This window comes from Anabrus simplex, chromosome 2 (genome assembly GCF_040414725.1).
Source record: "Anabrus simplex isolate iqAnaSimp1 chromosome 2, ASM4041472v1, whole genome shotgun sequence".
NCBI lineage: Eukaryota > Metazoa > Arthropoda > Insecta > Orthoptera > Tettigoniidae > Anabrus > Anabrus simplex.
Genome location: NC_090266.1, coordinates 1,155,265,744 through 1,155,291,399, shown reverse-complemented (window position 1 = coordinate 1,155,291,399; position 25,656 = coordinate 1,155,265,744). Strand labels below are relative to the sequence as shown.

Sequence of the window (25,656 nt, the reverse complement as noted above, 5' to 3'; positions counted from 1 at the left end):
AGTGTTGAGGCCTGGGTCAATGAAGTAAATTCAGGTGACAGTCCCTGTGTATTATTCTATAAACCTCAGGGGACCACCAGTGAAAAGCATCCAAACCTCAGAAGTGATGACTTTGTTTTAATTATTATGAACAGTGCTCAGAGTGAAATATTAAAGAAATATGGTAGTGACTGTATATGCACTGATGGAACACATGGGCTTAATAGCTACGGGTTTGAGTTAATAACGCTTTTAGTTCTGGATGACTTGAGACAGGGCTTTCCTTGTGCATTTCTGATTTCCAATAGAAGTGACCAGGAAATATTGTCTCTATTTTTCACCTACATTAAGAATGAGGTTGGTTGTGTATCCCCAAAGGTCTTCATGTCCGATTTGGCAGAAGCCTTCTACAATGCTTGGAATGCAGTCATGGGACCTGCAACCATGAGATTATTCTGCTCATGGCATGTTGACAGAGCATGGAGGAAGAATATTCAGACCAAAGTAAATGGGAGGGAAAAACAAGGAAATGTTTATAAAATTCTGCGAACAATAATGCAAGAGACAGATTCAGTTGCTTTTGAAAGAATGCTTCCTGCCGTAATGAGTAATTTAACAGATGATCCTGACACCCACGAGTTTGCTGTATACTTCCAAAATAACTACACAAGAAATGTAAGATCCTGGGCGTATTGTTACCGCCTTAATAGTGGACTTAATACAAATATGCACATTGAGAGGATGCATGGTGCAATTATTATTATTATTCTCGTATCAGAAACATACATGTTGTACACAGTTATAATTACTATATTACATTTGCCCAAAACTTGGCCACTTCCAAAGCATTTTTTGATGCTTGATATAGTTCATCTTCTGTGCAGGAGGCTGGACATAGACGACACTGGAGCATATGTTGGACTGTCTGGTCTTCTCCGCAGTCACATTGGATTTTTTCTTGATCTATATAGCCCCATCTTGCCAAATTAACTTTGGATCTGCCAACTCCAGATCTCAGTCTATTCAGGGACTTCCAGGTCATCCATTCTTCATTGTAACCAGGAGGTAGAGTTTCAGAAAATCTTATCCAGCCAGGAGGAAGGTAGGATGTAGCCCTCCATAATTGCAACCTGGCTTTTTCAGTAGTGGTTCTAAGTTCCTTTGAAGTTCTGAGAAAACTCTTCCTTGACTTTAAACGTTGCAGATGCGGTGCATGCCCATATAGAGGGTGGGTCCTTTCCTGTTCCACTGTCTTTCTTTCCTTGTTCGCAGCTATTTCTCTTCGAACAGAAGGAGGTGCTATTCCTGCAAGGTGGTAGAGCCATTCAACTGGAGTGGATTTCAAACAACCTGTTATAATTCTGCAAGTTTCATTGAGAGCTATATCCACCTGTTTGGCATATGTTGAATTATACCAGACAGGACACGCATACTCTGCTGCAGAATAGCATAGTGCCATTGCAGAAGTTCGGATGGTTTCAGGTTGGCTACCCCACTGTGATCCGGCCAGTTTCCGTAAAAGATTGTTCCTGGTGGAGACTTTTGATTTGCAGTTCATGCAGTGCTTCTTGAAAGTAAGAGATCTATCAAGTGTCACTCCTAGATATTTTGGAGACTCGCAGTGTTCCAGTTCGACTCCTGACCATACTATCTTTAACTTGCGAGTGGCTTCCCTGTTTCTCAGATGAAAAGCACACACTTGTGTCTTTGAGGGGTTCGGTTTAAGCTGGTTTGTGCTGTAATATCTAGAAAGATCATTAAGGGCATCCGTGAGGGTGATCTCCACTGTTTCAAAATATACTTGCATGGGAAAAGCGTGAAGAGATTAGATAAGGCGATATATGCATTAATGTGCTTTGTGAGAGACAAGCTCTTTGATAGGTTAATTGTGCTGAATAAGGGAAAACTGACAAGTAAGATGAAGGACATAAGACGGAGACAAATGTAGCCTTGAGGTCAACAAAGACTTGATAATGAAAGAAGATATTCATTGGACAGTACCATCATCTTCAGATATTATGCAGGTGTATGTTGTTCAAGAAAATGATATTTCCTGCAACTGCAGTTTAGTATGCGATGACTGCAACACATGCATTCACCAGTATGCATGTACGTGTATAGACTCCAGTGTGAAATGGAATATGTGTAAACACATTCATTCCATCTGCCAACTGAAACAGACCCAGGCAAATCAACAAGCAAGAGAAGATGACAGCACTGAACACCCAGTTGTAAATGTTGAAAAAGAACTTGGTGATGAAAAAGCAGAAAAACTGGCCCAAGTAAGGAAGAAAAGACCACCTGAGGAATATCTGCAAAAAAAAAAAAAATATATATATATATATATATATATTAGTGGATGGAATTTAAACACCACAAAAAATGGAGGTCTTGGAACTGCAAATAGCATCTTTGGAAACAATACAACCCAAAGAGAATGCTTCTAAGAAGAGGAATATTGTACCACAGAAGACATTGTTTTCAACAAAAAAAGAACAATCACCCCCCACAACAAACACTGACTAAGCCCATTTAGCCATTACAATTTTATTCCTTCAGCAACATTAGTGTTGGGAATAAATAGCCTGTATACTATGCATCACAGCTGCAATGTGAGAATGAGTGTGTTTATTTGTGACAAGAGAAGCCACATGTTTTCCACTTGTATTTAGTTTAGTAATGGCAGACTTTAGCAAACCGAAGTTTTGATTGGGATTCTAAACAAATAACATTCAAGAAAATCATTGCTCACATGTTCTGGGGTGTGGTAGTGTCAGAAATGAATTTGCTCTTAATGTACGATAGTAACAAGCTGACTGCATAAATTAAAAAAATGTACACATCATTATGTGAACTGAATACTCTTATCATTTTCTGACAGAAGCAAACGATGAAATTTGTCAATGACGACATCACATTTTCTGATCATAGCCCCTTGGTCATGTATATCTTCCATTATATATCACTATTGTTAATGAAATCCTTGAATATTTGCAAGGGGCCTGACATTGCCTGTTTTCATATTTCAATACCAGATTTTCAAATTGTGACCACTTGCCTTATCCAATGCTACCCATAATATCAGAGAGATCTTCAACAAGCATAATACAGCCATCACTGTACAATTCCACAGTTAAATCGATATTCACAGTAATACATACTTCAACAGTAGGAAACTTACCACTGTCCAACTGATAACACACAACCACATTTGCCAAAGTACCATATTTCTGGCTCACTAAATAGTCTCAATTCAAACTTTAGTGAAAGCAATTCAAAGTTCCCAATTATGTCTTCTTGCTGTCAGTGGCGTTCTTCCATTTCTTATTCCAGAAATAAATTTTCTCAATGAGCTCAGAATCTTGGCTGGTAAGCAGAATAGATATTTACAAATACTGCAAACTGTTTGGAAACAAAGTTGGGACTGCACCAGGAAGCAATACAGCTCCATTTTGAGGATAAGTCTACTGCAAGCCATCACTGTCTTTATAAGTTCCACATTCAACACAAGTGAGGATTCAAAATTCCTTCCACAAACTCCAGCTCTTTTCCCTTGGGATACATTCTTAGCCATACAAATTTTGAACTGATGCCACTGCTAGGAAACTTGAAAATTGACCATCGGGTTCATAATTACCTTTCCAGTGTGGGACACATTTGCCAAACATTTTTGGTGGGATTACTAATAATTGAAATGTTCAAAATTGGGTTATTTCACCTTTCTTCAAAACCAGAAGAGTTTGACTTTCTGTACTCAACAGCAGAATGGAATGGTAACTTTTCTGAAGCATTACATCTCCTGCAGGATGCCTAAGACCTCTAAAATCTTAGGGAAAGTTTCAACCTAAAATGAAAAAAAATTATGCATTGGTACAAAATTAGAGTTTTTGTAACAGTAACAGGTATTCGGGATTCATACTTCCATTTACACAAATACAGTACAAATATACCTTACCTAATAGATCTGAACAGCTATGGCAACAGGACAACACATAATTTTATTTGTCTTTCTCTCAAATTTTTAAAAGTATCCGCCAGTACAACATCTTCCAAACACTTTACTGCCTTGACCTGTAAATTAAGAAAGCCGTGTTATTAGTTATACTATTCACATTTCATTTCATATCATAATTACTCAGTTGCAAACTGGGTAAACAAGCATATAACTACTCGCCTTACCAATATAATAAAAACTGATGTTCATTAAAATAACATACATTACACCATCATAGACAGTTATGCCTTTCAGCATTCAGTCTGTTAGCCTCTCTGAATTAAGTACACCCCCTTATATTATACACAAATATAGGTCTATAGCATACAATTAACACAGCCTTCCACCTCCTATTATTATTTTAGATTTCTGAAAAAAAAATTGTATTCGATGCTTACCTTTTTTTACAGCAGGATAGTCCTATGAGATATAATCCTGATAGCTTGCTTCACTTTACTTTATTGTTAACATGTAAATCAAACAAAGGAAATACACATAAAAGTGAAAGCACCAAATAAGAGTATATGTAAAAATTATTATGAAACTCTATTTAGAAGCTTCTCTTGTCACAAAATAAACACACTCTTTATCACTATTAATGGTTGTATGTACATGACCAGCCCATTCACTCCCAAACCTAATTTTGTTGAAGGAGTGAAATGGTAATGCTTTCAACTTCTGTATCTTCGGGTTTAGTCAGCGTTTGTTGTGGTGGTGATCTCTTCTTTTTTGTTGAAAACAATCTCCTCTGTGGCACAATATTTCTCTTCTGAGAATCAGTCTCTTGGGGGAAGGGTGCATGCCTCTCCTGAGTGCGTACTGCATTAATTGTTGCTTCCAAAGATACTGTGTGCCGTTTCAAGACCTCCATTTCATGAGGGGTTGAAATTCCATCCACTACAGCCATGAGCCTCTGCTTTGATTTATCTTTCTCATTTTGCAGATATTCTTCAGGTGGTCTTTTCCTGCTTACTTGAGCCAGTATTTCTGCTTCCTCGTCAACAACAATTTCTCTTTCAACATTCAGAACTGGATGTTCAGTGCTGTCATCTTCTCTTGCTTGTTGATTTGCCTGGGTCTTTTTCAGTTGGCAAATGGAATGAATGTGTTTACACATATTCCATTTCACACTGGAGTCTATACACGTACATGCATACTGGTGAATGCATGTGTTGCAGTCATCGCATACTAAACTGCAGTTGCAGGAAATATCATTTTCTTGAACAACATACACCTGCATAATATCTGAAGATGATGGTACTGTCCAATGAGTATCTTCTTTCATTATCAAGTCTTTGTTGACCTCAAGGCTACATTTATGTCTCCGTCTTATGTCCTTCATCTTACTTGTCAGTTTTCCCTTATTCAGCACAATTAACCTATCAAAGAGCTTGTCTCTCACAAAGCACATTAATGCATATATCGCCTTATCTAATCTCTTCACGCTTTTCCCATGCAAGTATATGTACTTAATTGCACCATGCATCCTCTCAATGTGCATATTTGTATTAAGTCCACTATTAAGGCGGTAACAATACGCCCAGGATCTTACATTTCTTGTGTAGTTATTTTGGAAGTATACAGCAAACTCGTGGGTGTCAGGATCATCTGTTAAATTACTCATTACGGCAGGAAGCATTCTTTCAAAAGCAACTGAATCTGTCTCTTGCATTATTGTTCGCAGAATTTTATAAACATTTCCTTGTTTTTCCCTCCCATTTACTTTGGTCTGAATATTCTTCCTCCATGCTCTGTCAACATGCCATGAGCAGAATAATCTCATGGTTGCAGGTCCCATGACTGCATTCCAAGCATTGTAGAAGGCTTCTGCCAAATCGGACATGAAGACCTTTGGGGATACACAACCAACCTCATTCTTAATGTAGGTGAAAAATAGAGACAATATTTCCTGGTCACTTCTATTGGAAATCAGAAATGCACAAGGAAAGCCCTGTCTCAAGTCATCCAGAACTAAAAGCGTTATTAACTCAAACCCGTAGCTATTAAGCCCATGTGTTCCATCAGTGCATATACAGTCACTACCATATTTCTTTAATATTTCACTCTGAGCACTGTTCATAATAATTAAAACAAAGTCATCACTTCTGAGGTTTGGATGCTTTTCACTGGTGGTCCCCTGAGGTTTATAGAATAATACACAGGGACTGTCACCTGAATTTACTTCATTGACCCAGGCCTCAACACTTGTACCATCCTCCTGATGTCTGACAGATTTAGAGCTCAAGTTAAAACTACGCTCAATATTATACAAATCCTGTTTTGTGATTAAATGAATTCTTTCAAGCTTTGGGTCTGTTACAGATTCACGAATTTTGTCCAGAATAGCTTGAAAGGGAATCTGGTTGGCAATATCTGTTGCTAATGTTTTCCTCTCTACATCTGTGAGGGCAAGATGGCTTAGATCATTTTGATGACCTCTGTGAGTGGGAACATATTTTACTTCACACATTCCATTTTCATGTTCAATTAGTCGAATACTTGCTGGACAGATCTCATCAACTTTGTTGCTTCCCTGAAGCTTCAGGTGCCTGATGCCTTTACTTTCAGACACAAAAAAGCCTGATCGATGACACACATAGTAATGTCTCTTTGTGTTATCTGTTGCAGTGTAAGAACCCCTTTTCTTTACATACTGTGAACATGTTTGGCTTTCAATGTGCTGTTTCCAATCTAGGAAGCTTGAGAAAGAAGGAAATTGTTTATCCTCTGTCTCAGGTCCTCCAATTAAGTTTGTGTGGCACTGACGCTCGTGGCGTTTTAAATTATAACTGTGTGTGAATTGTTTATCACAAAATTTACACTGGTGCGGAAGAGATGTCTCGCCCTTTAAACAAGGCGCAATTTCATCTAGTTTCTCTGGATGGACTTTAGAAACATGTTTCCTAAGATTTTTATTATACTCATAGCTTTTACCACATTCAGAACACGAGTATTGCTTAACGTTGCTCATTATAACGCTATGTAAGTAGGCCTACCTAACTGAATAAAAACTACACACGCGGCACGTAACTAAATACACACTATAGCTGGGCACACCAAACGAAATACACTAATCACACAGGTACAGTAGCGAACACTATGCACAAGTAGATATTCGAAAATATACACTCAAACCACTCGTACAAAAAACACACTTTCCCGCTGTCAACAAACACACTTTCCCGCTGTCAACACGAAATCGTCACTGCCCGGTTCTCTTCGTATGAATTCGTAGTGTACCTAATAAACACTACACTACTATAGTTCAGTTCAGTTCAGTTCGTTCGTTCGTTCGTTCTGCAGATCTCCTACAGTTCGTTCTTTTGCATTGTCAATTCAAAGCCTGTGCGCTGTTCGGAAATCTTCGGCCTGCTCCGTAAGGGTTCGGCCGTGGTATTCAGGTGGAGCCCGAGTACGTCCCGTCAGGGGCTAACGTCGAGTGTATAACGAGGCCAACGAGAGAGACTTCTCTTTCTTTCTCGTCGGCCTCGGTGTATAAACCATGACGTCATCGACTTTGCGCATGCGTCTAGTCTTCAGCACAATAGCGCATTATCCAGTGTGCTCGCTGCACTGTCAGTCAAAACGAACAACTGTCGGTATAACGGAGCTTCGATATAAGTCGAATGCTTTCGATCGATTGTCGAAATCAGGTCGAAACAAAGGAAAGTTTTAAATTATCCATGAATGCGTAAAGTTGTATCAAAACTGGGTGTTCACGTGCTCATGTGCTCCTAAGAGCCGACCGCCACTGTTCATACTTTTTCTCAGATCTGACACTACAAGATTGTACTCTGAAAAGAAACGTTCCCTATCTGCGTTTGAAAGTAGTGATGGGCGATATTTCACGAACTGTGATTTTTTCACTGATATCAATAAATCACGAGTAACGACTGTTACTTTCTACGCTATCACTGTGATCAGCCGTGATTTCAAGATTTCACTTCAAGTGATCACCGTACGCCCTCTTAACTCCATATACCGAACTAGAATGTTGCTACCTAAACTGTGACTGTGATCGATGTTGTGATCAGTCGTGATATACGACATGTGCTGCCGCAACGGTATCCACGCGAAGCGATGCGTTCAAGGAAGCAGCATCGCCATGATAACCAACAGTATGGACATTTGTTGATTTCATTTTTTAAGGACGTCAACATATTGTCCAGTATATAATGTATTTGTAGAAATTGAGCACATTCCTCCCGAATATATTAACAACTGAAACACTTATAATCCTCGGCATCGCTTGCAATATCAGTTTTAGGAAATTGCCAGTTGACTCGCAGTGTGGTATTATTTTTAAGCGCGCGTTCAAAAAAATCGTGGTACACGGTACTCTCCTAGAATAGTAACAAACATGTATTTCTCCTGTATTTTAGAATGCCCGGGGGCATATTGTTACTGGAGCTCAATATTAGGAGGCAAGTTGACTGAAATGGCGTTTTCTAGAAAAAGGAGGAACAGTGACCTGTAGCAGTCCTTTAAAGAAGTGGATGAAAACTTCACATTATGTAATATGTGCAAACAGAAATTGTCTTAAAAATAAGTACTTCAAATCTGAATAAACATTTGGAATGCAAGCACCTCTCACTTGCTTTGCCAGAAAGCAGTAGTCAACAATCGGCATGTATCTGATGATACAGACCTGGGATTTTAGACTGAAAAAATGTTTTAGGCACCTAAAATGGCCTTTTATAGGTTTTTAAAAGAGAATATAGGCACTTCAAATATGCTTTAAAAATAGGCAGAAAATAGACTTTATAATATGACAATATAGACCTACACTGTAATGTGATATACTTTTTTTTACGTTAAGTACAGTAATATGGTATAGGCTACCCTTTCTAAATAGGAATAGTTGCAAAATGAAGGCATAATTAAACAGGTGTTTATTACAAACAGCTATGGATTAGGAAACAAAAAATTGTCATCAGTGCTGTACTAAAATTAAATTAAATGCGGAGTACTGGTATGCGTATTTATTTGTGAGGAACATACCTACTGCACTTTTCAGTCGTAGTTTGCTTTACAGTACATAACAATAATCTTCTCCAAATTTTCCACAGTCAGGCTGCGTCTTTTGTCTGTTAAAACAATTTTAAAAGCAGAAAAAATGTGCTCTACACCTACAGATGTTGGAGGGGCATAGAAAAATTTACCTACATTTTTCAGTTCAATTTCACTAGGTAGCAGGGGCGTATTCTCCTTGAATGCAAGGCATTCATTGCATGCGTTATGATAACACAAAGAACTGTCTGATGTACGATTTTAGATTGTTTCAAGTCGAATATTAACGATTTCATCTCTCAGAAGTTCAAAAGGTCCGCGCAACTGTACTGGTTCCGTTGCTTGAGTACGTGTGGTGCTGGTGTAGTCTCGCCGTCTACACCACTCTAGGAAGAAAGAGACAGCGAATGGACGAGTTCAGGAAGAAAGGCATTCAATCTTAAAATTGCATTCGGTGGCAGACGTAGTTCTGAAACCCTCCGAACGATGTCGCTGCAATTGAAACTTGGTCAGAATTTGTCACCCTATAACCGTGCTACCCTCTGCCATCTGTTAGCAACTTGGAGAAAGTCGGCATCTTTACAGCGAACGGGACCCACAGATTACCCCCCAGCGAGAACCCAACGTGGCGAAACTGACCAATGCCACTGGGGTGACTTACCTCCAGTGAGTTAATTCATTGTATTTTCGGTGTTTTATTATATCTTGCGCAGATGTGGTATTAACGATGGATGAGTCTAAAACGGATATAATTGTAAATCAGTTTGAAAAGCCATTTACTGGCCGTTCGTTTGATGAAAAGATTCAAATAGTTAAAGCCGGGAGACCTCAACCTTCCCTCGTAAATTTCTTCCTCTTCTCCTTCTTAATCTGCTTACCCTCCAGGGTTGGCTTTTCCCTCGGACTCAGTGAGGGCAGTGTACTGGAGCTTCAGACTCTGGGTCGGGGGATACAACTGGGGAGGAAGACCTGTACCTCGCCTCACCTGCTATACTGAACAGGGGCCTTGCGGGGGATGGGAAGATTGGAAGGGATAGACAAGGAAGAGGGAAGGAAGCGGCCGTGGCCTGAAGTTAGGTACCATCCCGGCATTTGCCTGGAGGAGAAGTGGGAAACGGAAAACCACTTCGAGGATGGCTGAGGTGGGAATCGAACCCACCTCTACTCAGTTGACCTCCCGAGGCTGAGTGGTCTCCGTTCCAGCCCTCGTACCACTTTTCAAATTTCGTGGCAGAGCCGGGAATCGAACCCGGGCCTCCGGGGGTGGCAGCTAATTACACTAACCACTACACCACAGAGGCGGACCCTCGTAAATTTAAAAAACAGAACACAAGAATTGTGTACGCACGTTCAATCCAGAAACTTACAGTAAAACTGTTTGGCTCGAGTTCACCTACATGTAATTAGGGTGAGTAGAATTGAAATTTACTTAATACGTTGTGTTAACTGCATGGTTACTAGTTGCATGCCTCAGTGGAGATTCCAGGATACGCCACTGCTAGGTAGGTCTACTTTTCCCCATCCATTACCTAATGTACCCTTTCCTGCACTGAATTACCTAGATTCTACTGCAGTACACTAGCCCACCTGTCTTTTATTTTATCCCTTACTTTACCCCTAGTACTTTGTATAATATTCTCAGCTTCCTCAATTACAAAATATATCTGTTTGAGACTCTACTTTTTTTATTTTTGTAATGATTGACTGGAAGAAATGAAAAATTTGCCTGAATATATGCAATGTCTCTCTGAACACTGGAATAATCCTTTAGCAGATCTTTGCCCATACGACACACATGCAGAGTTGTCTGTTAAAGGCATATTGTCTATAACAGATGTTCCATATAATACTGGGCAGCTTCCAGTGAGGAACCCCAACGGCTGATGATTGGCTGTGGTGGAAAAGAATAGAGGGGAATTTCTCTCAGAAGATGGCTATTCTTGATGGAAGCTTACAGAACACTCTCTTCGTTGTTGAAATCAGATTATTTACTGCAGGCAACTTGGCCCTAACTATTTCTGTGAGTCTGTGCAAGGCATGGGCCATGCAAGTAACATGAACATTAAAGAAGGGTAGAAAGTTTTAACGAGAGGTAGAGTAGCAATCATGTAAGAAGCAGCATTGGAGACAAGGAGAAGGTCTTTATAATCATCAACACTCCCAGGATACAACAACTGGAACCCCTTGTTGATGATGTACACAATGCTTTGCTCTATTTTCTGAAGCTGCTTAGAACAAAGGAGAGCAGTAAATGCCAATTGGGTTCCAGTTTTCCTACTATAAGATTAGCAATGTACCTGCCCACAGAGTTGCTGGTTTTGTCCACATACAACCCTATGTAAGGACTCCCAAATATCGTCTGTGACTGGCAAAATTACCTCCTATATCTAAGTAGTTTTTCTTTAATGTAGAGGTTGAAAGTATGTGTTGTTGGTGTATTTCTGTAAACAAATCTCTGAAAACATGACTATGCACAGAATTCCAGGGGATATTTTCAGCAACTAGGGCTCTAAACATATGAGCATAGAAACTACTGTGGATTGTGGGAGGTATACTTTGTGTGAGCAGAGTCTGTCCAATGTTACTTTTCATGGTTGATTTTGCTTTGTGACTCGCACTATCAGCATGCTCTTGTGAAATCTAAAACACAATAATGTGATGAAAATTACAGACTAAGATAAGGAATAGCTAATGAATAAATTTTGTAATTTTGAATTATTTCATTTAAACCACTATTACTCTAAAGTTAATTAAGAACAAGAACACTCCAGGCCTCGAAAGGTCTTGGCTTTCATTTACAGCTGCTGCGCAGCTCTAGGCTTGCAGATATTAGATAGCCGTGTGGTCAGCACGTCACATCCCTCAAGTGTATTGCCGTGCCTCTGAGACCGCTGCTCATTGTAGCTTCCCAATTGCCCTCACGCAGCTGGGTCAACGCCTTTCCATACCTTACATTTTTCTAAATTACTGTCGGTACTATTATCTAGGGAAAGGTGCACTGGTATCGTTAACCTTACATTAGGTGGCTGAGAATAGTCATTCATCATTATATTTTTCACTTGTGCCAGATAAATGCGTAGAATTTCATTTCCTAGCACATACCAAATAATCGGTTACAGTATAAAACACGACTGTTGCCAATATTGATCCTATTTTTTCCTTGACATATTGGTTGAACTTCGGCATGTCTACAAAAAAAGAATGTAAATAATAAAATGGTTATGTTTGTACGCCTAGAAGTAAATTGGCAACGACCGTGTCTGTAATGCAACCAAAATGTAGACTGTTTATTAAATGCAAAACCTTAGGTGGCTGATTTTCTTATAAATGTTTACACAGAGATAGCCTAGTCACAATAACAAGGCACTCTCTTGATCACAAGCTACAAATAACAAGCAGCACGGACGATGCGGTGATTGTGATCACGTCACGACTAAAAATCACTGATATCAGAAAATCACGATATCAAATCACGCTGTGACTCACAAATCACGGTATCGCTCATCACTATTTGAAAGAGATAACCACGATGACACTTTTCAACAAATTCTTTAAACTCACCTCTCGGTTTCAGTGCTTTCAGTATGTCAATTATATTGAGCGAAGATTTACGAATATCATCATAAGTGTCAACGAATACATCCTTAGCTAATCTGCATAACTGAACATAACCTAGAAGGAAATCACATTTTTCACCATCACCAGCATTTGCAAACTCCAGTAATTTTCTGAACATTGCTTTAAGCCTATAAAAATTATTCATCGCGATCTTAGAAAGCAATTTTGTTGGGTCAAAAATATAATCTAGTACTTGAAATATCTCAATATTACGTTCAACATTCAGTAGCATGGCTCGCACCGTCCAGCAGCTGATTTGAGACAACGCTGACCACGCTTGTAGTTGTTGTATGGGACAAGTAATTGTTTGTATAATGGCTATCAACATGGCAAAGTTATTTTTGTATTGAAAGAAAAATATGAAACATGTTATATTAAGCCTCTCAATATTCAAGAACATGATTTGCTGGACGCTATTGACGGTAAATTGAGGGGTCTGGTTATTTGTTGGTTTGCATCTGGTTCACAGCTTGTGTTTAGCTCTTTGCGTACTGATATTTGTAGGTGTCAGGGGCGCCGACTCCGGGGGTGTTACGTTGCTCGTGCACGCCCCAAAATTTTTGTGGGAGTCTCAGCACCCCCTTACCCCCACAAACAGGGAGGAGAAAGATAGAAAAGATATAATAACGGGAGAAAGAAGGAAAGAAGGAAAGGGGGAATATTAATTTTTCGTCGTAGTTCTTAGCCCTAGCAATACCAAGGTATTTTTGTCCCGTGCATCACCAGCGACGAGGCTGAGGAGCTCACTCAAGTGAGGTATATATATTTTTAAAATTTGCTTTACGTCGCACCGACACAGATAGGTCTTATGACAACGATAGGATAAGAAAGGGCTAGGAGTGGGAAGGAAGTGGCCAAGGCCTTATTTAAGGTACACCCCAGCATTTGCCTAGTGTGAAAATGGGAAACCACGGAAAACCATCTTCAGGGCTGCCGACAGCGGGGTTCGAACCAACTATCTCCCTGATGCAAGCTCACAGCAAGTGAGGTCTATAGATATTTTCAAGTGAGGTATATGGATATTTTCTTTTATTACTTTGGTGTGATTCATCCAAATCTTCGTCAGGGTTGAGTCCAGTGGTAGTTCAGTTGCTAAAGATCGCTTTAACTATCGCTGTTTTACATGCACATTAGAACGTTCTTTTTCTGCCCTGAGAAGATTAAAAAGATATGTGCGTAGTACAATGACGTAAAATAATTGAATGACAACGCAATCATTCATGTCCATAATCAAGAAACAAAATTGAACCTCGAAACTGTGCCGAACACTTTCAGCAAACGATCGACTCTTCGTCGGAACATCTTCTTTCTGAGTGGGAATTACGAATTCCACAATGATTTTACATTTTGTACTGAAGGCTTAAGATTTTCAGTTTCTCTTTTTATTATTATGCTAACAATAAGCAGCAAATTTGAGTTATTTTTTTAAAACTCTGCTGGGTATCATTCTGAGAGAAAACTAGACTATTATGTTTTATCTTAAGATTTTTGGAGACACAATTTGTATTTATTTAGCTTCCATTATTTTAATTCACTGTAAAATCTCTTACTTTTTCATGATTAAAACACATCTTTACCTTTTATGTCGATTTTATGTGGATTTTTATATGTACTCACTCATTACAAGTTGAAAAAGCGCCTAAGAAAACAATAGTTAATGTTTTCCAAGAAGTATTGCTCATTCAGAAACACCTAAAACTGCCTTTTGGTGAGGGTGAGTTAGAGCACCCCCACTAATTTTCAAAACCTGGCGCCCTGACAGGTGTCATGAGAAGCTGACATCAATAGCGTTTTCGCGGACTGCATGTCTTGTCTCACTTTTGCCTCAAATGACTTGCAACGTGATGCTGAAGCTAACGATTCTGATAACGAATATTTGGTTAAAGGTAATAACTGATACGGTGATAACCACCCAGGGAACGCTAAACACCAATTTATAGGTATTGGCTATAAAAGGAAGGCTGTTCGGTGTTGGAGAAGTGGTAAGCATTTTCGTCGGTGAAACATAAGTTACAGGAATAGTAAGAAAGATGTATATTTGTGGGAAAAGCAAGTAAAAACCAGTGGGACGCACCGCGACAAATTGAAACTGTCTTGCCCATCAAAACAATGAAATAATTCACGATGTGGCCATCCTGCAGTTGGCCTATGCATGTTGCTCATGAAGAACAATCCGGTAAAGTTGCGCTCCTTCTGGATTCCTTACCCGGACATCAATCTCCGGGCCGATGACCTAGCTGTTAGGCCCCTTTAAACAACAAAGATCATCATAATCGGACATCAATCTATACAAAATGAAGATAACGTACATTTGATGATGATCCTTCCTGTTGCCACAGCATGCCGTCAACCACTAGATATATACGGGTTTAGAGTATGGAAAGGCTTTGTACAAAGATTATTTAACACTGTTTGATTATTACATTTGGATATAGTTTTGGCGTAGAGAAACACCATCTTGCAAATTCAGTCTCTTACATACCTCCAACTGTCGTCTCCTCGTTTTCATCCCATGTGACAATACGCCTGGTGGCGAAGCCAGTACTTGTCCAAAATTCCGGGAGCCTATGAGCATACTATGCAATATTTTTTTGACAGTGGTGACTTAACATGTTTCACTTGCCCTTATCCTCGCTTCGTTAGGTGTGGTTGGTGTAGAAACGCTTTGTGCTTTCAACATTTCTATCATGAGCATTATTGTTGCAGAAACTGTAAGGAGTAACTTGCTTTCGTGTGTGTTACGTTCCTTGTTGTACTGATGAACCTTTATTTTCCCCACAACAATCTTATTCTTTTGGCGTTATTGAGCCACAATCAGTGCAGTAATTATTTCTCTCAATGCCGGAACATCATTTTCGTGACGTGCTACACAATTATTAACGGAATAAAGAGAAAGTATTGGCGCGGTCCCTTGACGAGTGAAGGATTTTATTCCTGAACTGAGGGCTGGACCCTTGATGGGCTGAATGTGTCACGGGTTTGTTCGAGAGGAAGGTGACGTCACCTCATTTGTTGTGGTGGTATTGTTTATATAAATCCACTGCTACCGACTCCCACCCATTCGTTCAGAAAGAATGGATGACACCCCCTGAAGATGCCAGCTTCGCTTGCAGGGGAAAGGTCAGGGAACATTCACGAAAACCTGCTTCAGAGTTGACTTTGACAGACTGGAACATACATATTACGTCATCAATCTGTGACCATATTGAAAATCACGGTCACTGAAATTGCAGTACCGAACATGTTTGAGAGAGATCCAAAACAGCTACAACAACAACAACAACAACCCATGGTACAGCAGTCCTGCTGGGCCTTGGTCTACCAAGCGGCCACTGCTCAGACCGAAGGCCTGCAGATTCCGAGGTTACGCATGGTCAGCGCGACGAATCCTCTCGGGCGTTATTCTTGGCTTTTTAGACCGGGGCCGGTATCTCACCGTCAGATAGCTCCTCTATTGTAATTAAGTAGGCTGAGTGGACCTCGAACCACCTCTCAGATCCAGGTAAAAATCCCTGACCTGTCCCGAAATCGAGGTAAGAGGTAAAAGGCAGACAGGGTCACTGCCCGTAGATTGCGGGCCGATTGAGACAGATCGGCAAATGACAGCATCAGATTGTGATTTATCGCTATTTTTTATGTGGATTAGTCGGTATTTCATGTTTAGTCCAGTAAAAACTGAACTTTCTCTGAGGCAAGGAACACTGTCAGCTCGGAAATAAGAGCACAGCTGTCGTAATCTCTCCTCTTCACTCATCCACGAACTCTGCTGTAAATTTACTTACGTTTGGTTTCTGTTGTTAAGGTATTATGTAGTTGCCCGGGATGTTATGGTTTTACGGTCTATTTAATGGCCAGTCTTACGACTTCACCACGAGATTTTGTCTAATATCACTAGATTATTGCATGTTATGAAAAAGTTAATTTGTTTTCGCAATAAGTGCTCGTAAAGTTCTCGGGAAAAACAGAATTGTCTTCCCTTTAAATCTGACTATAAATGAAATAGTACCGTGGAGTGATGGTGTTGCTTTACGAGGGCGGTGGTTTCATGTACAACATACGTAGAGGTGTTATTTTCTTTTCCTAGCGTATTAGCATTTTAAGCTTTCCTAGCTTTTATAGAGTTTAGCATTTAGAAATAAGATCGAAATACAGTGTAAAATTAAAATCATCATGTAGGCTGCAAGCTGAGGAACAAGGCTCGTGACTTTCCCCTTGGTTTAGGGGCCAGCGCTGTAGATTCCCGCCCATGACCCGGGGTCGACTTTAGGCTCTTCCATGATTTTGACATTTTCAGCATGCGAATTGAAATGTGTGTGTAGAACAGAAGACATCTCAGAAGGAACCATAAATGACATAAGGACATGCTGAATTAATTGAAAATGATAATTTCTTTTCTTTTTCTACTTTATTTTTTGTGATATCGGAAGCCAACTCTGTTTTTGTTTCGACTCAGTTAATTTATAAGTGTTAGCTTCTTAAGTCTGCTGAAACTAATTTTGAATAACTACATTTATGAACTACCTGGAAAAGAAAACATATGGTGACAGTATTACACCTGAAAAAAGGAACAACTAATTATAATACAATGAAATGTTTCATCCTTGAAAGAGCATCATCAGATTCTATCAAATCACATTCAAAAATATTTAGAAATTTATAAACATTAATGTTGACTTCTGTTTAAATCCTTAAAATCTTGAAATTTGGAACTTATCTCAATGAAGTTCTCACTTCTCTCCTCTCTAGCAAAGAATGACATTCTGGCAATACTTTGCTTGGACTAAACATAAAGTACTGACTACTTCACATAGAAATGGCATAAAAATCGCAACATGATATAATGTTACAAAGCAACTTAGAATGCATTCTGTGCTGCAGAATTCTAAATATTTTTGATTGCGATTTGATAGAATCTGATGATGTTCTTTCAAGAACGAAACATGACATTCTATTTTAATTGCATTGTTTCTTTTACAGGTATAAGTAATTCTGTTACCATATGTTTTCCACGGCTGAAAGCAGCGGGAAACTACAGCCGTAACTAACCCCCGAGGACATGCTGTTCTCTCTGTATGAATGATGTAGGGTACTGATGATGGTTTCCTCCCGGGTAAAATATTCCGGAGGTGAACTAGTCCCCCATTCGGATCTCCGGGTGGGGACTACACAAGAGGGGGCGATCATCAGGAAGATGGATACTGACATTCTGCGAGTTGGAGCGTGGAATGTTAAAAGTTTGAACGTTGTGGTAGGTTTGAGAATCTGAAAAGGGAGATGGATAGACTAAAGTTAGATGTAGTTGGTATAAGTGAAGTACATGGCAGGAAGAACAGAATTTTTGGTCAGGCGACTACCGAATTATCAATACAAAATCAAACAGGGGAAATGCGGGAGTTGGTTTAATAATGAATAAGAAAATAGGGCAGCGGGTAAGCTACTATGACCAGCATAGTGAAAGAATTATTGTCGTCAAGGTAGACACCAAACCAATGCCCACCACAATAGTGCAGGTCTATATGCCTACTAGTTCAGCGGATGATGAGGAAATCGTAAGAATATATGAAGAGATAAAAGATTTAATACAATATGTAAAAGGTGACGAGAATCTAATTGTGATGGGAGACTGGAATGCAGTGGTAGGCCAAGGAAGAGAAGGTAATACAGTAGGAGAATTCGGATTGGGACAAAGGACCGAAAGAGGAAGTCGGCTGGTTGAATTCTGCACTGATCATAATTTAGTCCTTGCCAATACTTGGTTCAAACACCACAAACGACGGATGTATACGTGGACGAGACCTGGAGACACTGAAAGGTATCAAATAGACTTCATTATGATTAGGCAGAGATTCAGAAACCAGGAGCAGACGTGGACTCTTACCACAGCTTGTTTGTCATGAAATGCAATCTGAAGTTGAAGAAATTGAAGAAAGGAAAGCATGCAAAAAGATGGGATCTAGACAGGTTGAAAGAAAAGAGTGTGAGGGATTGTTTCAAGGAACATGTTGCATGAGGACTAAATGAAAAGGCTGAAGGAAACACAACAGAGGAAGAGTGGATAGTCATGAAAAATGAAGTCAGTAGGGCTGCTGAAGAAATGTTAGGAAGGAAGAAAAGATCAACTAAGAATCAGTGGATAACTCAGGAGATACTAGACCTGATTGATGAACGACAAAAATACAAGAATGCTAGAAATGAAGAGGGCAGAAAATAATACAGGTAATTAAAGAATGAAGTGGATAGAAAGTGCAAGGTAGCTAAGGAAGACTGGCTGAAGGAGAAGTGCAAGGATGTCGAAGGTTGTATGGTCCTAGGAAAGGTACATGCTGCATACAGGAAAATGAAGGAAACCTTTGGAGAAAGGAAATCTAGCTATATGAATATTAAGAGCTCAGTTGGAAAGCCACTTCTAGGGTAAGAAGATAAAGCAGAAAGATGGCAGGAACATATCCAACAGTTGTATCAAGGTAGAGATGTAGATAATTTGGTTCTGGAACAAGAAAAGGCTGTTGATGCTGATGAAATGGGAGACCCAGTTTTGAGGTTAGAGTTTGACAGAGCTGTGAGAGACCTAAATAGGAACAAGGCACCTGGAATTGATGACATTCCCTCTGAATTACTGACTGCCTTAGGAAAAACCAGCATGGCAAGGTTATTCCATTTAGTGTGCAAGATGTATGAGACAGGCGAAGTCCCATCCGATTTTCGGCAGAATGTTGTTATACCTGTTCCCAAGAAAGCCGGTGCTGACGTATGAAAACTACCGCACCATTAGTTTAGTATCTCATGCCTGCAAAATGTTAACACGTATTGTTTACAGAAGAATGGAAAAACAAGTTTAAGCTGAGTTGGGAGAAAATCAATTTAGCTTCAGAAGAAATGTAGGAACACGTGAAGCAATCAAGAAGGACAAGCTCACGTACATGGCAATCGTAGATCTAGAAAAGGCATTCGATAATGTTGATTGGACCCTATTTAAGATTCTCAAGGTGACTGGGATCAGATACCAAGAACGAAGAATTATCTACAATCTGTATGAAAATCAGTCTGCAGTTATAAGAATCGAGGGCTTTGAAAAAGAAGCAGCAATCCAGAAAGGAGTGAGGTAAGGCTGCAGTTTGTTCCCCCTCCTTTTCAATGTTTACATAGAACAGGCAGTAAAGGAAATCAAAGAGGAATTTGGAAAGGGAATCGAATCCAAGAAGAGGAAATCAAAACCTTGAGATTTGCCGATGATATTGTTATTTTATCTGAGACTGCAGAAGATTTCGAGAAGCTGCTGAGTGGCATGGACGAAGTTTTGGGTAAGGAGTACAAGATAAAAATAAATAAGTCCAAAAAAGTAATGGAGTGCAGTCGAACGAAGGCAGGTGATGCAGGAAATATTAGATTAGGAAATGAAATCTTAAAGGAAGTAGATGAATATTGTTACTTGGGTAGTAAAATAACTAACGATGGCAGATGTAAGGAGGACATAAAATGCAGACTAGCACAAGCAAGGAAGAGCTTTCTTAAGAAAAGAAATTTGCTCACTTCAAACATTGATATAGGAATTAGAAATATATTTTTGAAGACTTTCGTGTGGAGCGTGGCATTGTATGGAAATGAAACATGGATGATAACTAGCTTAGAAAGAAAGAGAATAGAAGCTTTTGAAATGTGGTGTTACAGAAGAATGCTGAAGGTGAGATGGATAGATCGAATCACGAATGAAGAGATACTGAATCGAATTGGTGAAAGGAGATCGATTTGGCTAAATTTGACAAGAAGAAGAGATAGAATGATAGGACACATCTTAAGACACCCAGGACTTGTTCAGTTGGTTTTTGAAGGTAGTGTAGGCGGTATGAACGATAGGGGTAGACCAAGGTATGAATATGACAAGCAGATTAGAGCAGATGTAGGATGCAATAGTTACGTAGAAATGAAAAGGTTAGCACAGGTAGGGTGGCATGGAGAGCTGCATCAAACCAGTCTATGGACTGATGACTCCAAACACATGTTTTCTGTTTCAGGTAGTTTATAAATGAATATATTCAAAGATAGTTTTGGCAGACTGAGGAAACTAACAGTTATTAAAAAAAGAAAATGTGGTAATTTCCCTCAGATTTAGGAGCAGGGGAGCCGGAAATACTATATTCTAAGGTTGGAAACTGGAACAACATCAAAGAAAATTCTTCGTTACCAACTCAGACGCCTGATGATGTAATGGAGAGAGCATACTTTTTTTTTTTTTTTGCTAGGGGCTTTACGTCGCACCGACACAGATAGGTCTTATGGCGACGATGGGATAGGAAAGGCCTAGGAGTTGGAAGGAAGCGGCCGTGGCCTTAATTAAGGTACAGCCCCAGCATTTGCCTGGTGTGAAAATGGGAAACCACGGAAAACCATTTTCAGGGCTGCCGATAGTGGGATTCGAACCTACTATCTCCCGGATGCAAGCTCACAGCCGCGCGCCTCTACGCGCACGGCCAAGAGAGAGCATACTAGGCCACAAGAGGTCACCTGGCTCAATTCAGAACACACCACCACCAGTACAACACTATAAAGGTAACGATCGTCCGGCTCCATGGCTAAATTATTAGCGTGCTGGCCTTTGGTCACAGGGGTCCTGGGTTCGATTCCCAGCAGGGTCGGGAATTTTAACCATATGTGGTTAATTTCGCTGGCACGGGGACTGGGTGTATGTGTCGTCTTCATCATCACTTCATCCTCATTACGACGCGCAGGTCGCCTACGGGAGTCAAATCAAAAGCCGTGAATTTGGCGAGCCGAACTTGTCCTCGGACACTCCCGGCAATAAAAGCCATACGCCATTTTATTTTTTTCAAGTTTACGATCCAGAATCGCTCTTCTGATTCTAAATTCATGCATAAGGACCGAGCATTCCAAGAGAAATATATATAAATCTCGTACCTGTAAGAGTTAACCACAGTTTCCATAGTCACCACGCAACCGGACAATGTTTGTAGGCCAGATCATTTCGCTATAAACATGGACGCCCGATGATATAATGAAATGAGCATACAAGACAATAAGTCGTCACCTGTCTCAATATAAAATAGACCAACACCACAACACTAAAAATATCCAGATTGAAAGTGTCGGGAACGTAGTCGACCGGCAACGGTTTACCAGCAATTGTCGGTGAATTTGTGACACGGGCGGATACCGCGTAAATGGTTCCTACTCCAGTCATTGAAACGTTATTTGATTCAATGTCCAGATGAGTTCAACCAGTTGGTATTATACAAGCCAGGGTGGAAAACCTTATTACTTTATTCTGAACAACTTGTACATTTGACAGTGAAATACTGTGGCGGAAAATGAAATCCCAACTCCAGGAATGAGTTGTGTTAGATAAACGACATTCGGGAGGCGTGTTTGCACATCTGAAGGATGACACCAATTCATGTTTGCGCTCTAAGAGTGGTGCTACAACTTGTTGTACATCCTTCTTGATCTTTGTGGAATATTTCATTTTCCCCACAAGACCTGTTTGGTTTTTGTACGAATTGTTCTGTATATAATCCTTCAGTGTCTACAATCTTCTGTCACATTTTTCTGAGCTTAAGGAACATGATTTCACAGTTCACGGTATCGAAGGCATTTTCAAAATCTGTGTATACAATCATTACTGTTTTGTTCACTCTAAGGTACTTTTCAGTTATCAGATGTAAACTTCATGTGGGTTCTCTTGCTTCTTTATCTTTTTTTTTTTTGAAACCAAACTGCTGATCATCATGTAAGAATTATTCTACACTTCTTTCTATTGTGTGGTAGGTATAATTACTCTTGCATCCTTGGTACGTGTGATATACGCAGAGTCTCAGTATCTTCACATTTCTATGCATCTGCTTTAAAAAAATGAAATTGCTATTAGGATAATCTATCCAAAGTTTTTCGGGATTTTTCCAGTTTCACATTTAAGCACTCTTAAAAGACAACCGATCATGCTATGATTTGAAAGTGCAACCTTGAGCTTGGCTTGTTGCTTGTTGTTTAAAGTGGCGTAACATCTAGGTCATCGGCCCCCTTGAGCTTGGACAAGGGGTGCTACGAAACCAGCCAGTGTGTGCAGGTATGTATGTGTAAGCATAGTAAAGCCATCCCCTTGTAGGTAATGAAGGTCCCTGGATGATTGGAAATGGTTCTACGATCCGTAACCTCGCGAGGAAGTGGTTACCTCTACGACTGGCCTCCTCCTCCCCTCCCAGGAATCATCATGGTACTCATTTCTGGTGTAGGCTCAGTGAACCCCTTGGTGGATGATATAGCCAAGTGGCATCGTCACTGGCTTCTCGTATGAAATATCACGTCCATGTTTTTCGGATTCTACGTAAAAACTGGAGTACTCATCGCTATGATCGCTCTATCGTCACTTACGTAAATCCACAAGCCTGCTTGCTGTTGAACCTCAGTGGCACATAGCTCTCCATAGTGGAAGTCTGGTTTCTCAAATTCCGTAAAGGGAATCGGACACACGTCCTTCTGAGTGAAGCGAGCACGCCTCAGCTGAGCAGTCCCCAGACATATTTACATAATATCAGATTACAGCTATCTTTTATAAGGTTGCTATGAATCGTTTTGTAAAACACGAATACATTAATGTGGATCTGATGATGCCCCATCATTTTAAATTGATATTGTTAAGTTAGCGAATTGTGGTGGAATGTTTTTAGCGAAACTGTAGTCAGTCGTACGGCTCTACAACGAGGGCTGTGTTCATGTAGATTGACCAATTCCACCTATCTATTTGACTGATTCCACCTATCTCCCTTACTCTCTCAAACATTAGCCCTACATTTTATTCGTTTGAACAACGAACAAATGTGCAATGCAGACAGATGTAGGTATAATAAAGGTCTGTTCATCTGTTCATGGAGAGTACATTAGAGATTAAAGCTGTATCTGAAATAACCGGTCGAGTGCAGACGAAAGGGCTAATAACACATTCATACATTGTAATACCAGTGATATCTAGTATCATAGGAGAAAATTTACAAAGAAATTATATGTGATTCCCCACGGAGACCAATGGTATATGAAATAATGCTGTGAAAAATATGTTCAAAGCCAAAAAATGTAATTATTAAATGGAATTTATTCGAGTAACGATACAAAACACATTTGCTTAATTTGAAAACAGGTTTTTACCAGAGTAGTACAAGATATAATACCGAGCTCGATAGCTGCAGTCGCTTAAATGCGGCCAGTATCCAGTATTTGGTAGATAGTTTGTTTGAACCCCACTGTAGGCAGCCCTGAAGATGATTTTCTGTGATTTCCCATTTTCACACCAGGCAAATGCTGGGGCTGTACCTTAATTAAGGCCACGGCCGCTTCCTTCCCACTCCTAGCCCTTTCCTGTCCCATCGTCGCCGTAAGACCTATCTGTGTCGGTGCGACGTAAAACAACTAGCAAAAAAATTTGTAAAAAAGTAAGTCCTCAGCCCCTTCGCTAACAGTTCCACCGCCAGCCGCCATAGAACAGACGGGTGTCACTGGAGAAGCGTATGAGAAAGTGGAATGATTTACTTTCCCCGTTGCTTTCCTTACCGAGTCTGAAGATGCTATTGCATAACCGTCTGTCAATTCCGCACCACTCATTGGGGGAACTGGCTACATAAAGAGTGGTGTTTGCTAGCATTGCTCGTACTTTAGTCACTTTTATATCGTTCAAGCCTGAAGATTGAGACTGACAGATGAACATAAACTTCTCCCAGACATAGCGCACTGTAAACGCTATCTCTCACCAAAGTCAGATCTGGGTTTCCTATTTCTGGCGTGTTTGGGTATCTTCAAATGCCACTGGTCTGAGCCAGGATCGAACCCACTAACTTGAGCTCGGGAGACCAACGCTCTACCGTTTGAGCTACTCAGCCTGTCATTAGAGGAAGCACGTTTCATTATCACAATAATAATAATAATAATAATAATAATAATAATAATAATAATAATAATAATAATAATAATGGACCGTGCGATCTGACTATGCAGTATGAGTCGTGTAGCTCTAAACTTGCAATCGAGAGAGAGAGAGTGCATTCAAACCCCACTGTCTGCAACCCCAATATGATTTACCGTGGTTTCCCACTTCCTCAGCAGGCAAATAGCGAGGCTATACCTTAACTAAGGCCTTGCCCACTTCCTTCCCATACCTAGTCATTTCTGACCACTGCCGCAGACAATTTCCGTGTGGTAGTGCTACGCAAAGCCACTACCAAGAATGAAATAATCATATTGCCATTTAATATTCCACGTGTTTTGTACGATGCATCATTGCGCGTCGCTGGCAGTAATTCTCGAGTTTGCATTAAGCTAGGTTTTTATTTAGTATACTCATGTTCATCTGTACCTTTGCATAAAATGATAATGCACATCAAACATTAGGCCAAAGGCGGGCACAATTCGACTCAGACAGATAAAGGAACAGAGTATGAGCTCTGACGGAAGGTACAGCGTAGCAGCTGCTTGCACGTCTAGCAGTTACAAGTAGTAAAAGGGCGCATATCTAAAGAGATTTCAACTTTTATCAGTTTTATTGTGCCTATGTCTCGTTCCATTCAGTGCATTCGATTATCGTGAAGAAATAAAATAACTTATTTTGTATACAAACGCCTTGTGCTATGTAAATACGTTTAATTATATTCATTTCATTAGGTTATGCGTAGGAAACGTAATTGTTTTGACATCCGATAACTAATTACTCTTTTGCCTACTACCTGTACTCATTTTTAATATTTATTATTATAAGTTGTTCCTCCATCTAGGCGTTGCCGGGATACAAAGAATACACAATACAGTGAATATCGATTTAAAAATTAATATTTTGTAAAGAACTCAAAAAATTAAGAACTATTTTGAAGTTAGATCTAGAAATTAAAACAATTATAAAAAAACAATTAGCGAAGTTAAAAGCTACAAAAATATTTCAAAAATGAACACCTACAACCTGTTTTCCAGTCAATGACCGGGTCAGGGATGGGATGAATGAAGCCCCCAACTTGCAGTGAGGATAGGAATTGTGCCAGCTGCCGAGGCCTGTCGCACTCCTC

General features: G+C 39.9%; 2 protein-coding genes across 2 annotated transcripts in view; one reads left to right on the top strand and one right to left on the bottom strand.

Moving 5' to 3' along the window:
* The window catches only part of LOC136863367 (beta-1,3-glucosyltransferase), a 589,711-nt gene that overhangs the window by 106,702 nt on the left and 457,353 nt on the right, over positions 1-25,656 (top strand). The window lies entirely within an intron of this gene.
* The window catches only part of LOC137498632 (uncharacterized), a 41,805-nt gene continuing 20,759 nt past the window's right edge, over positions 4,611-25,656 (bottom strand). The window contains exons 2-3 of the mRNA XM_068226505.1: positions 5,321-6,560; positions 4,611-5,218 (exon numbers count right to left, since the gene is read on the bottom strand). Of these exons, the coding sequence (XP_068082606.1) occupies positions 4,611-5,218; positions 5,321-6,560 (1,848 nt within the window). The remainder of the gene's footprint in view (positions 5,219-5,320; positions 6,561-25,656) is intronic.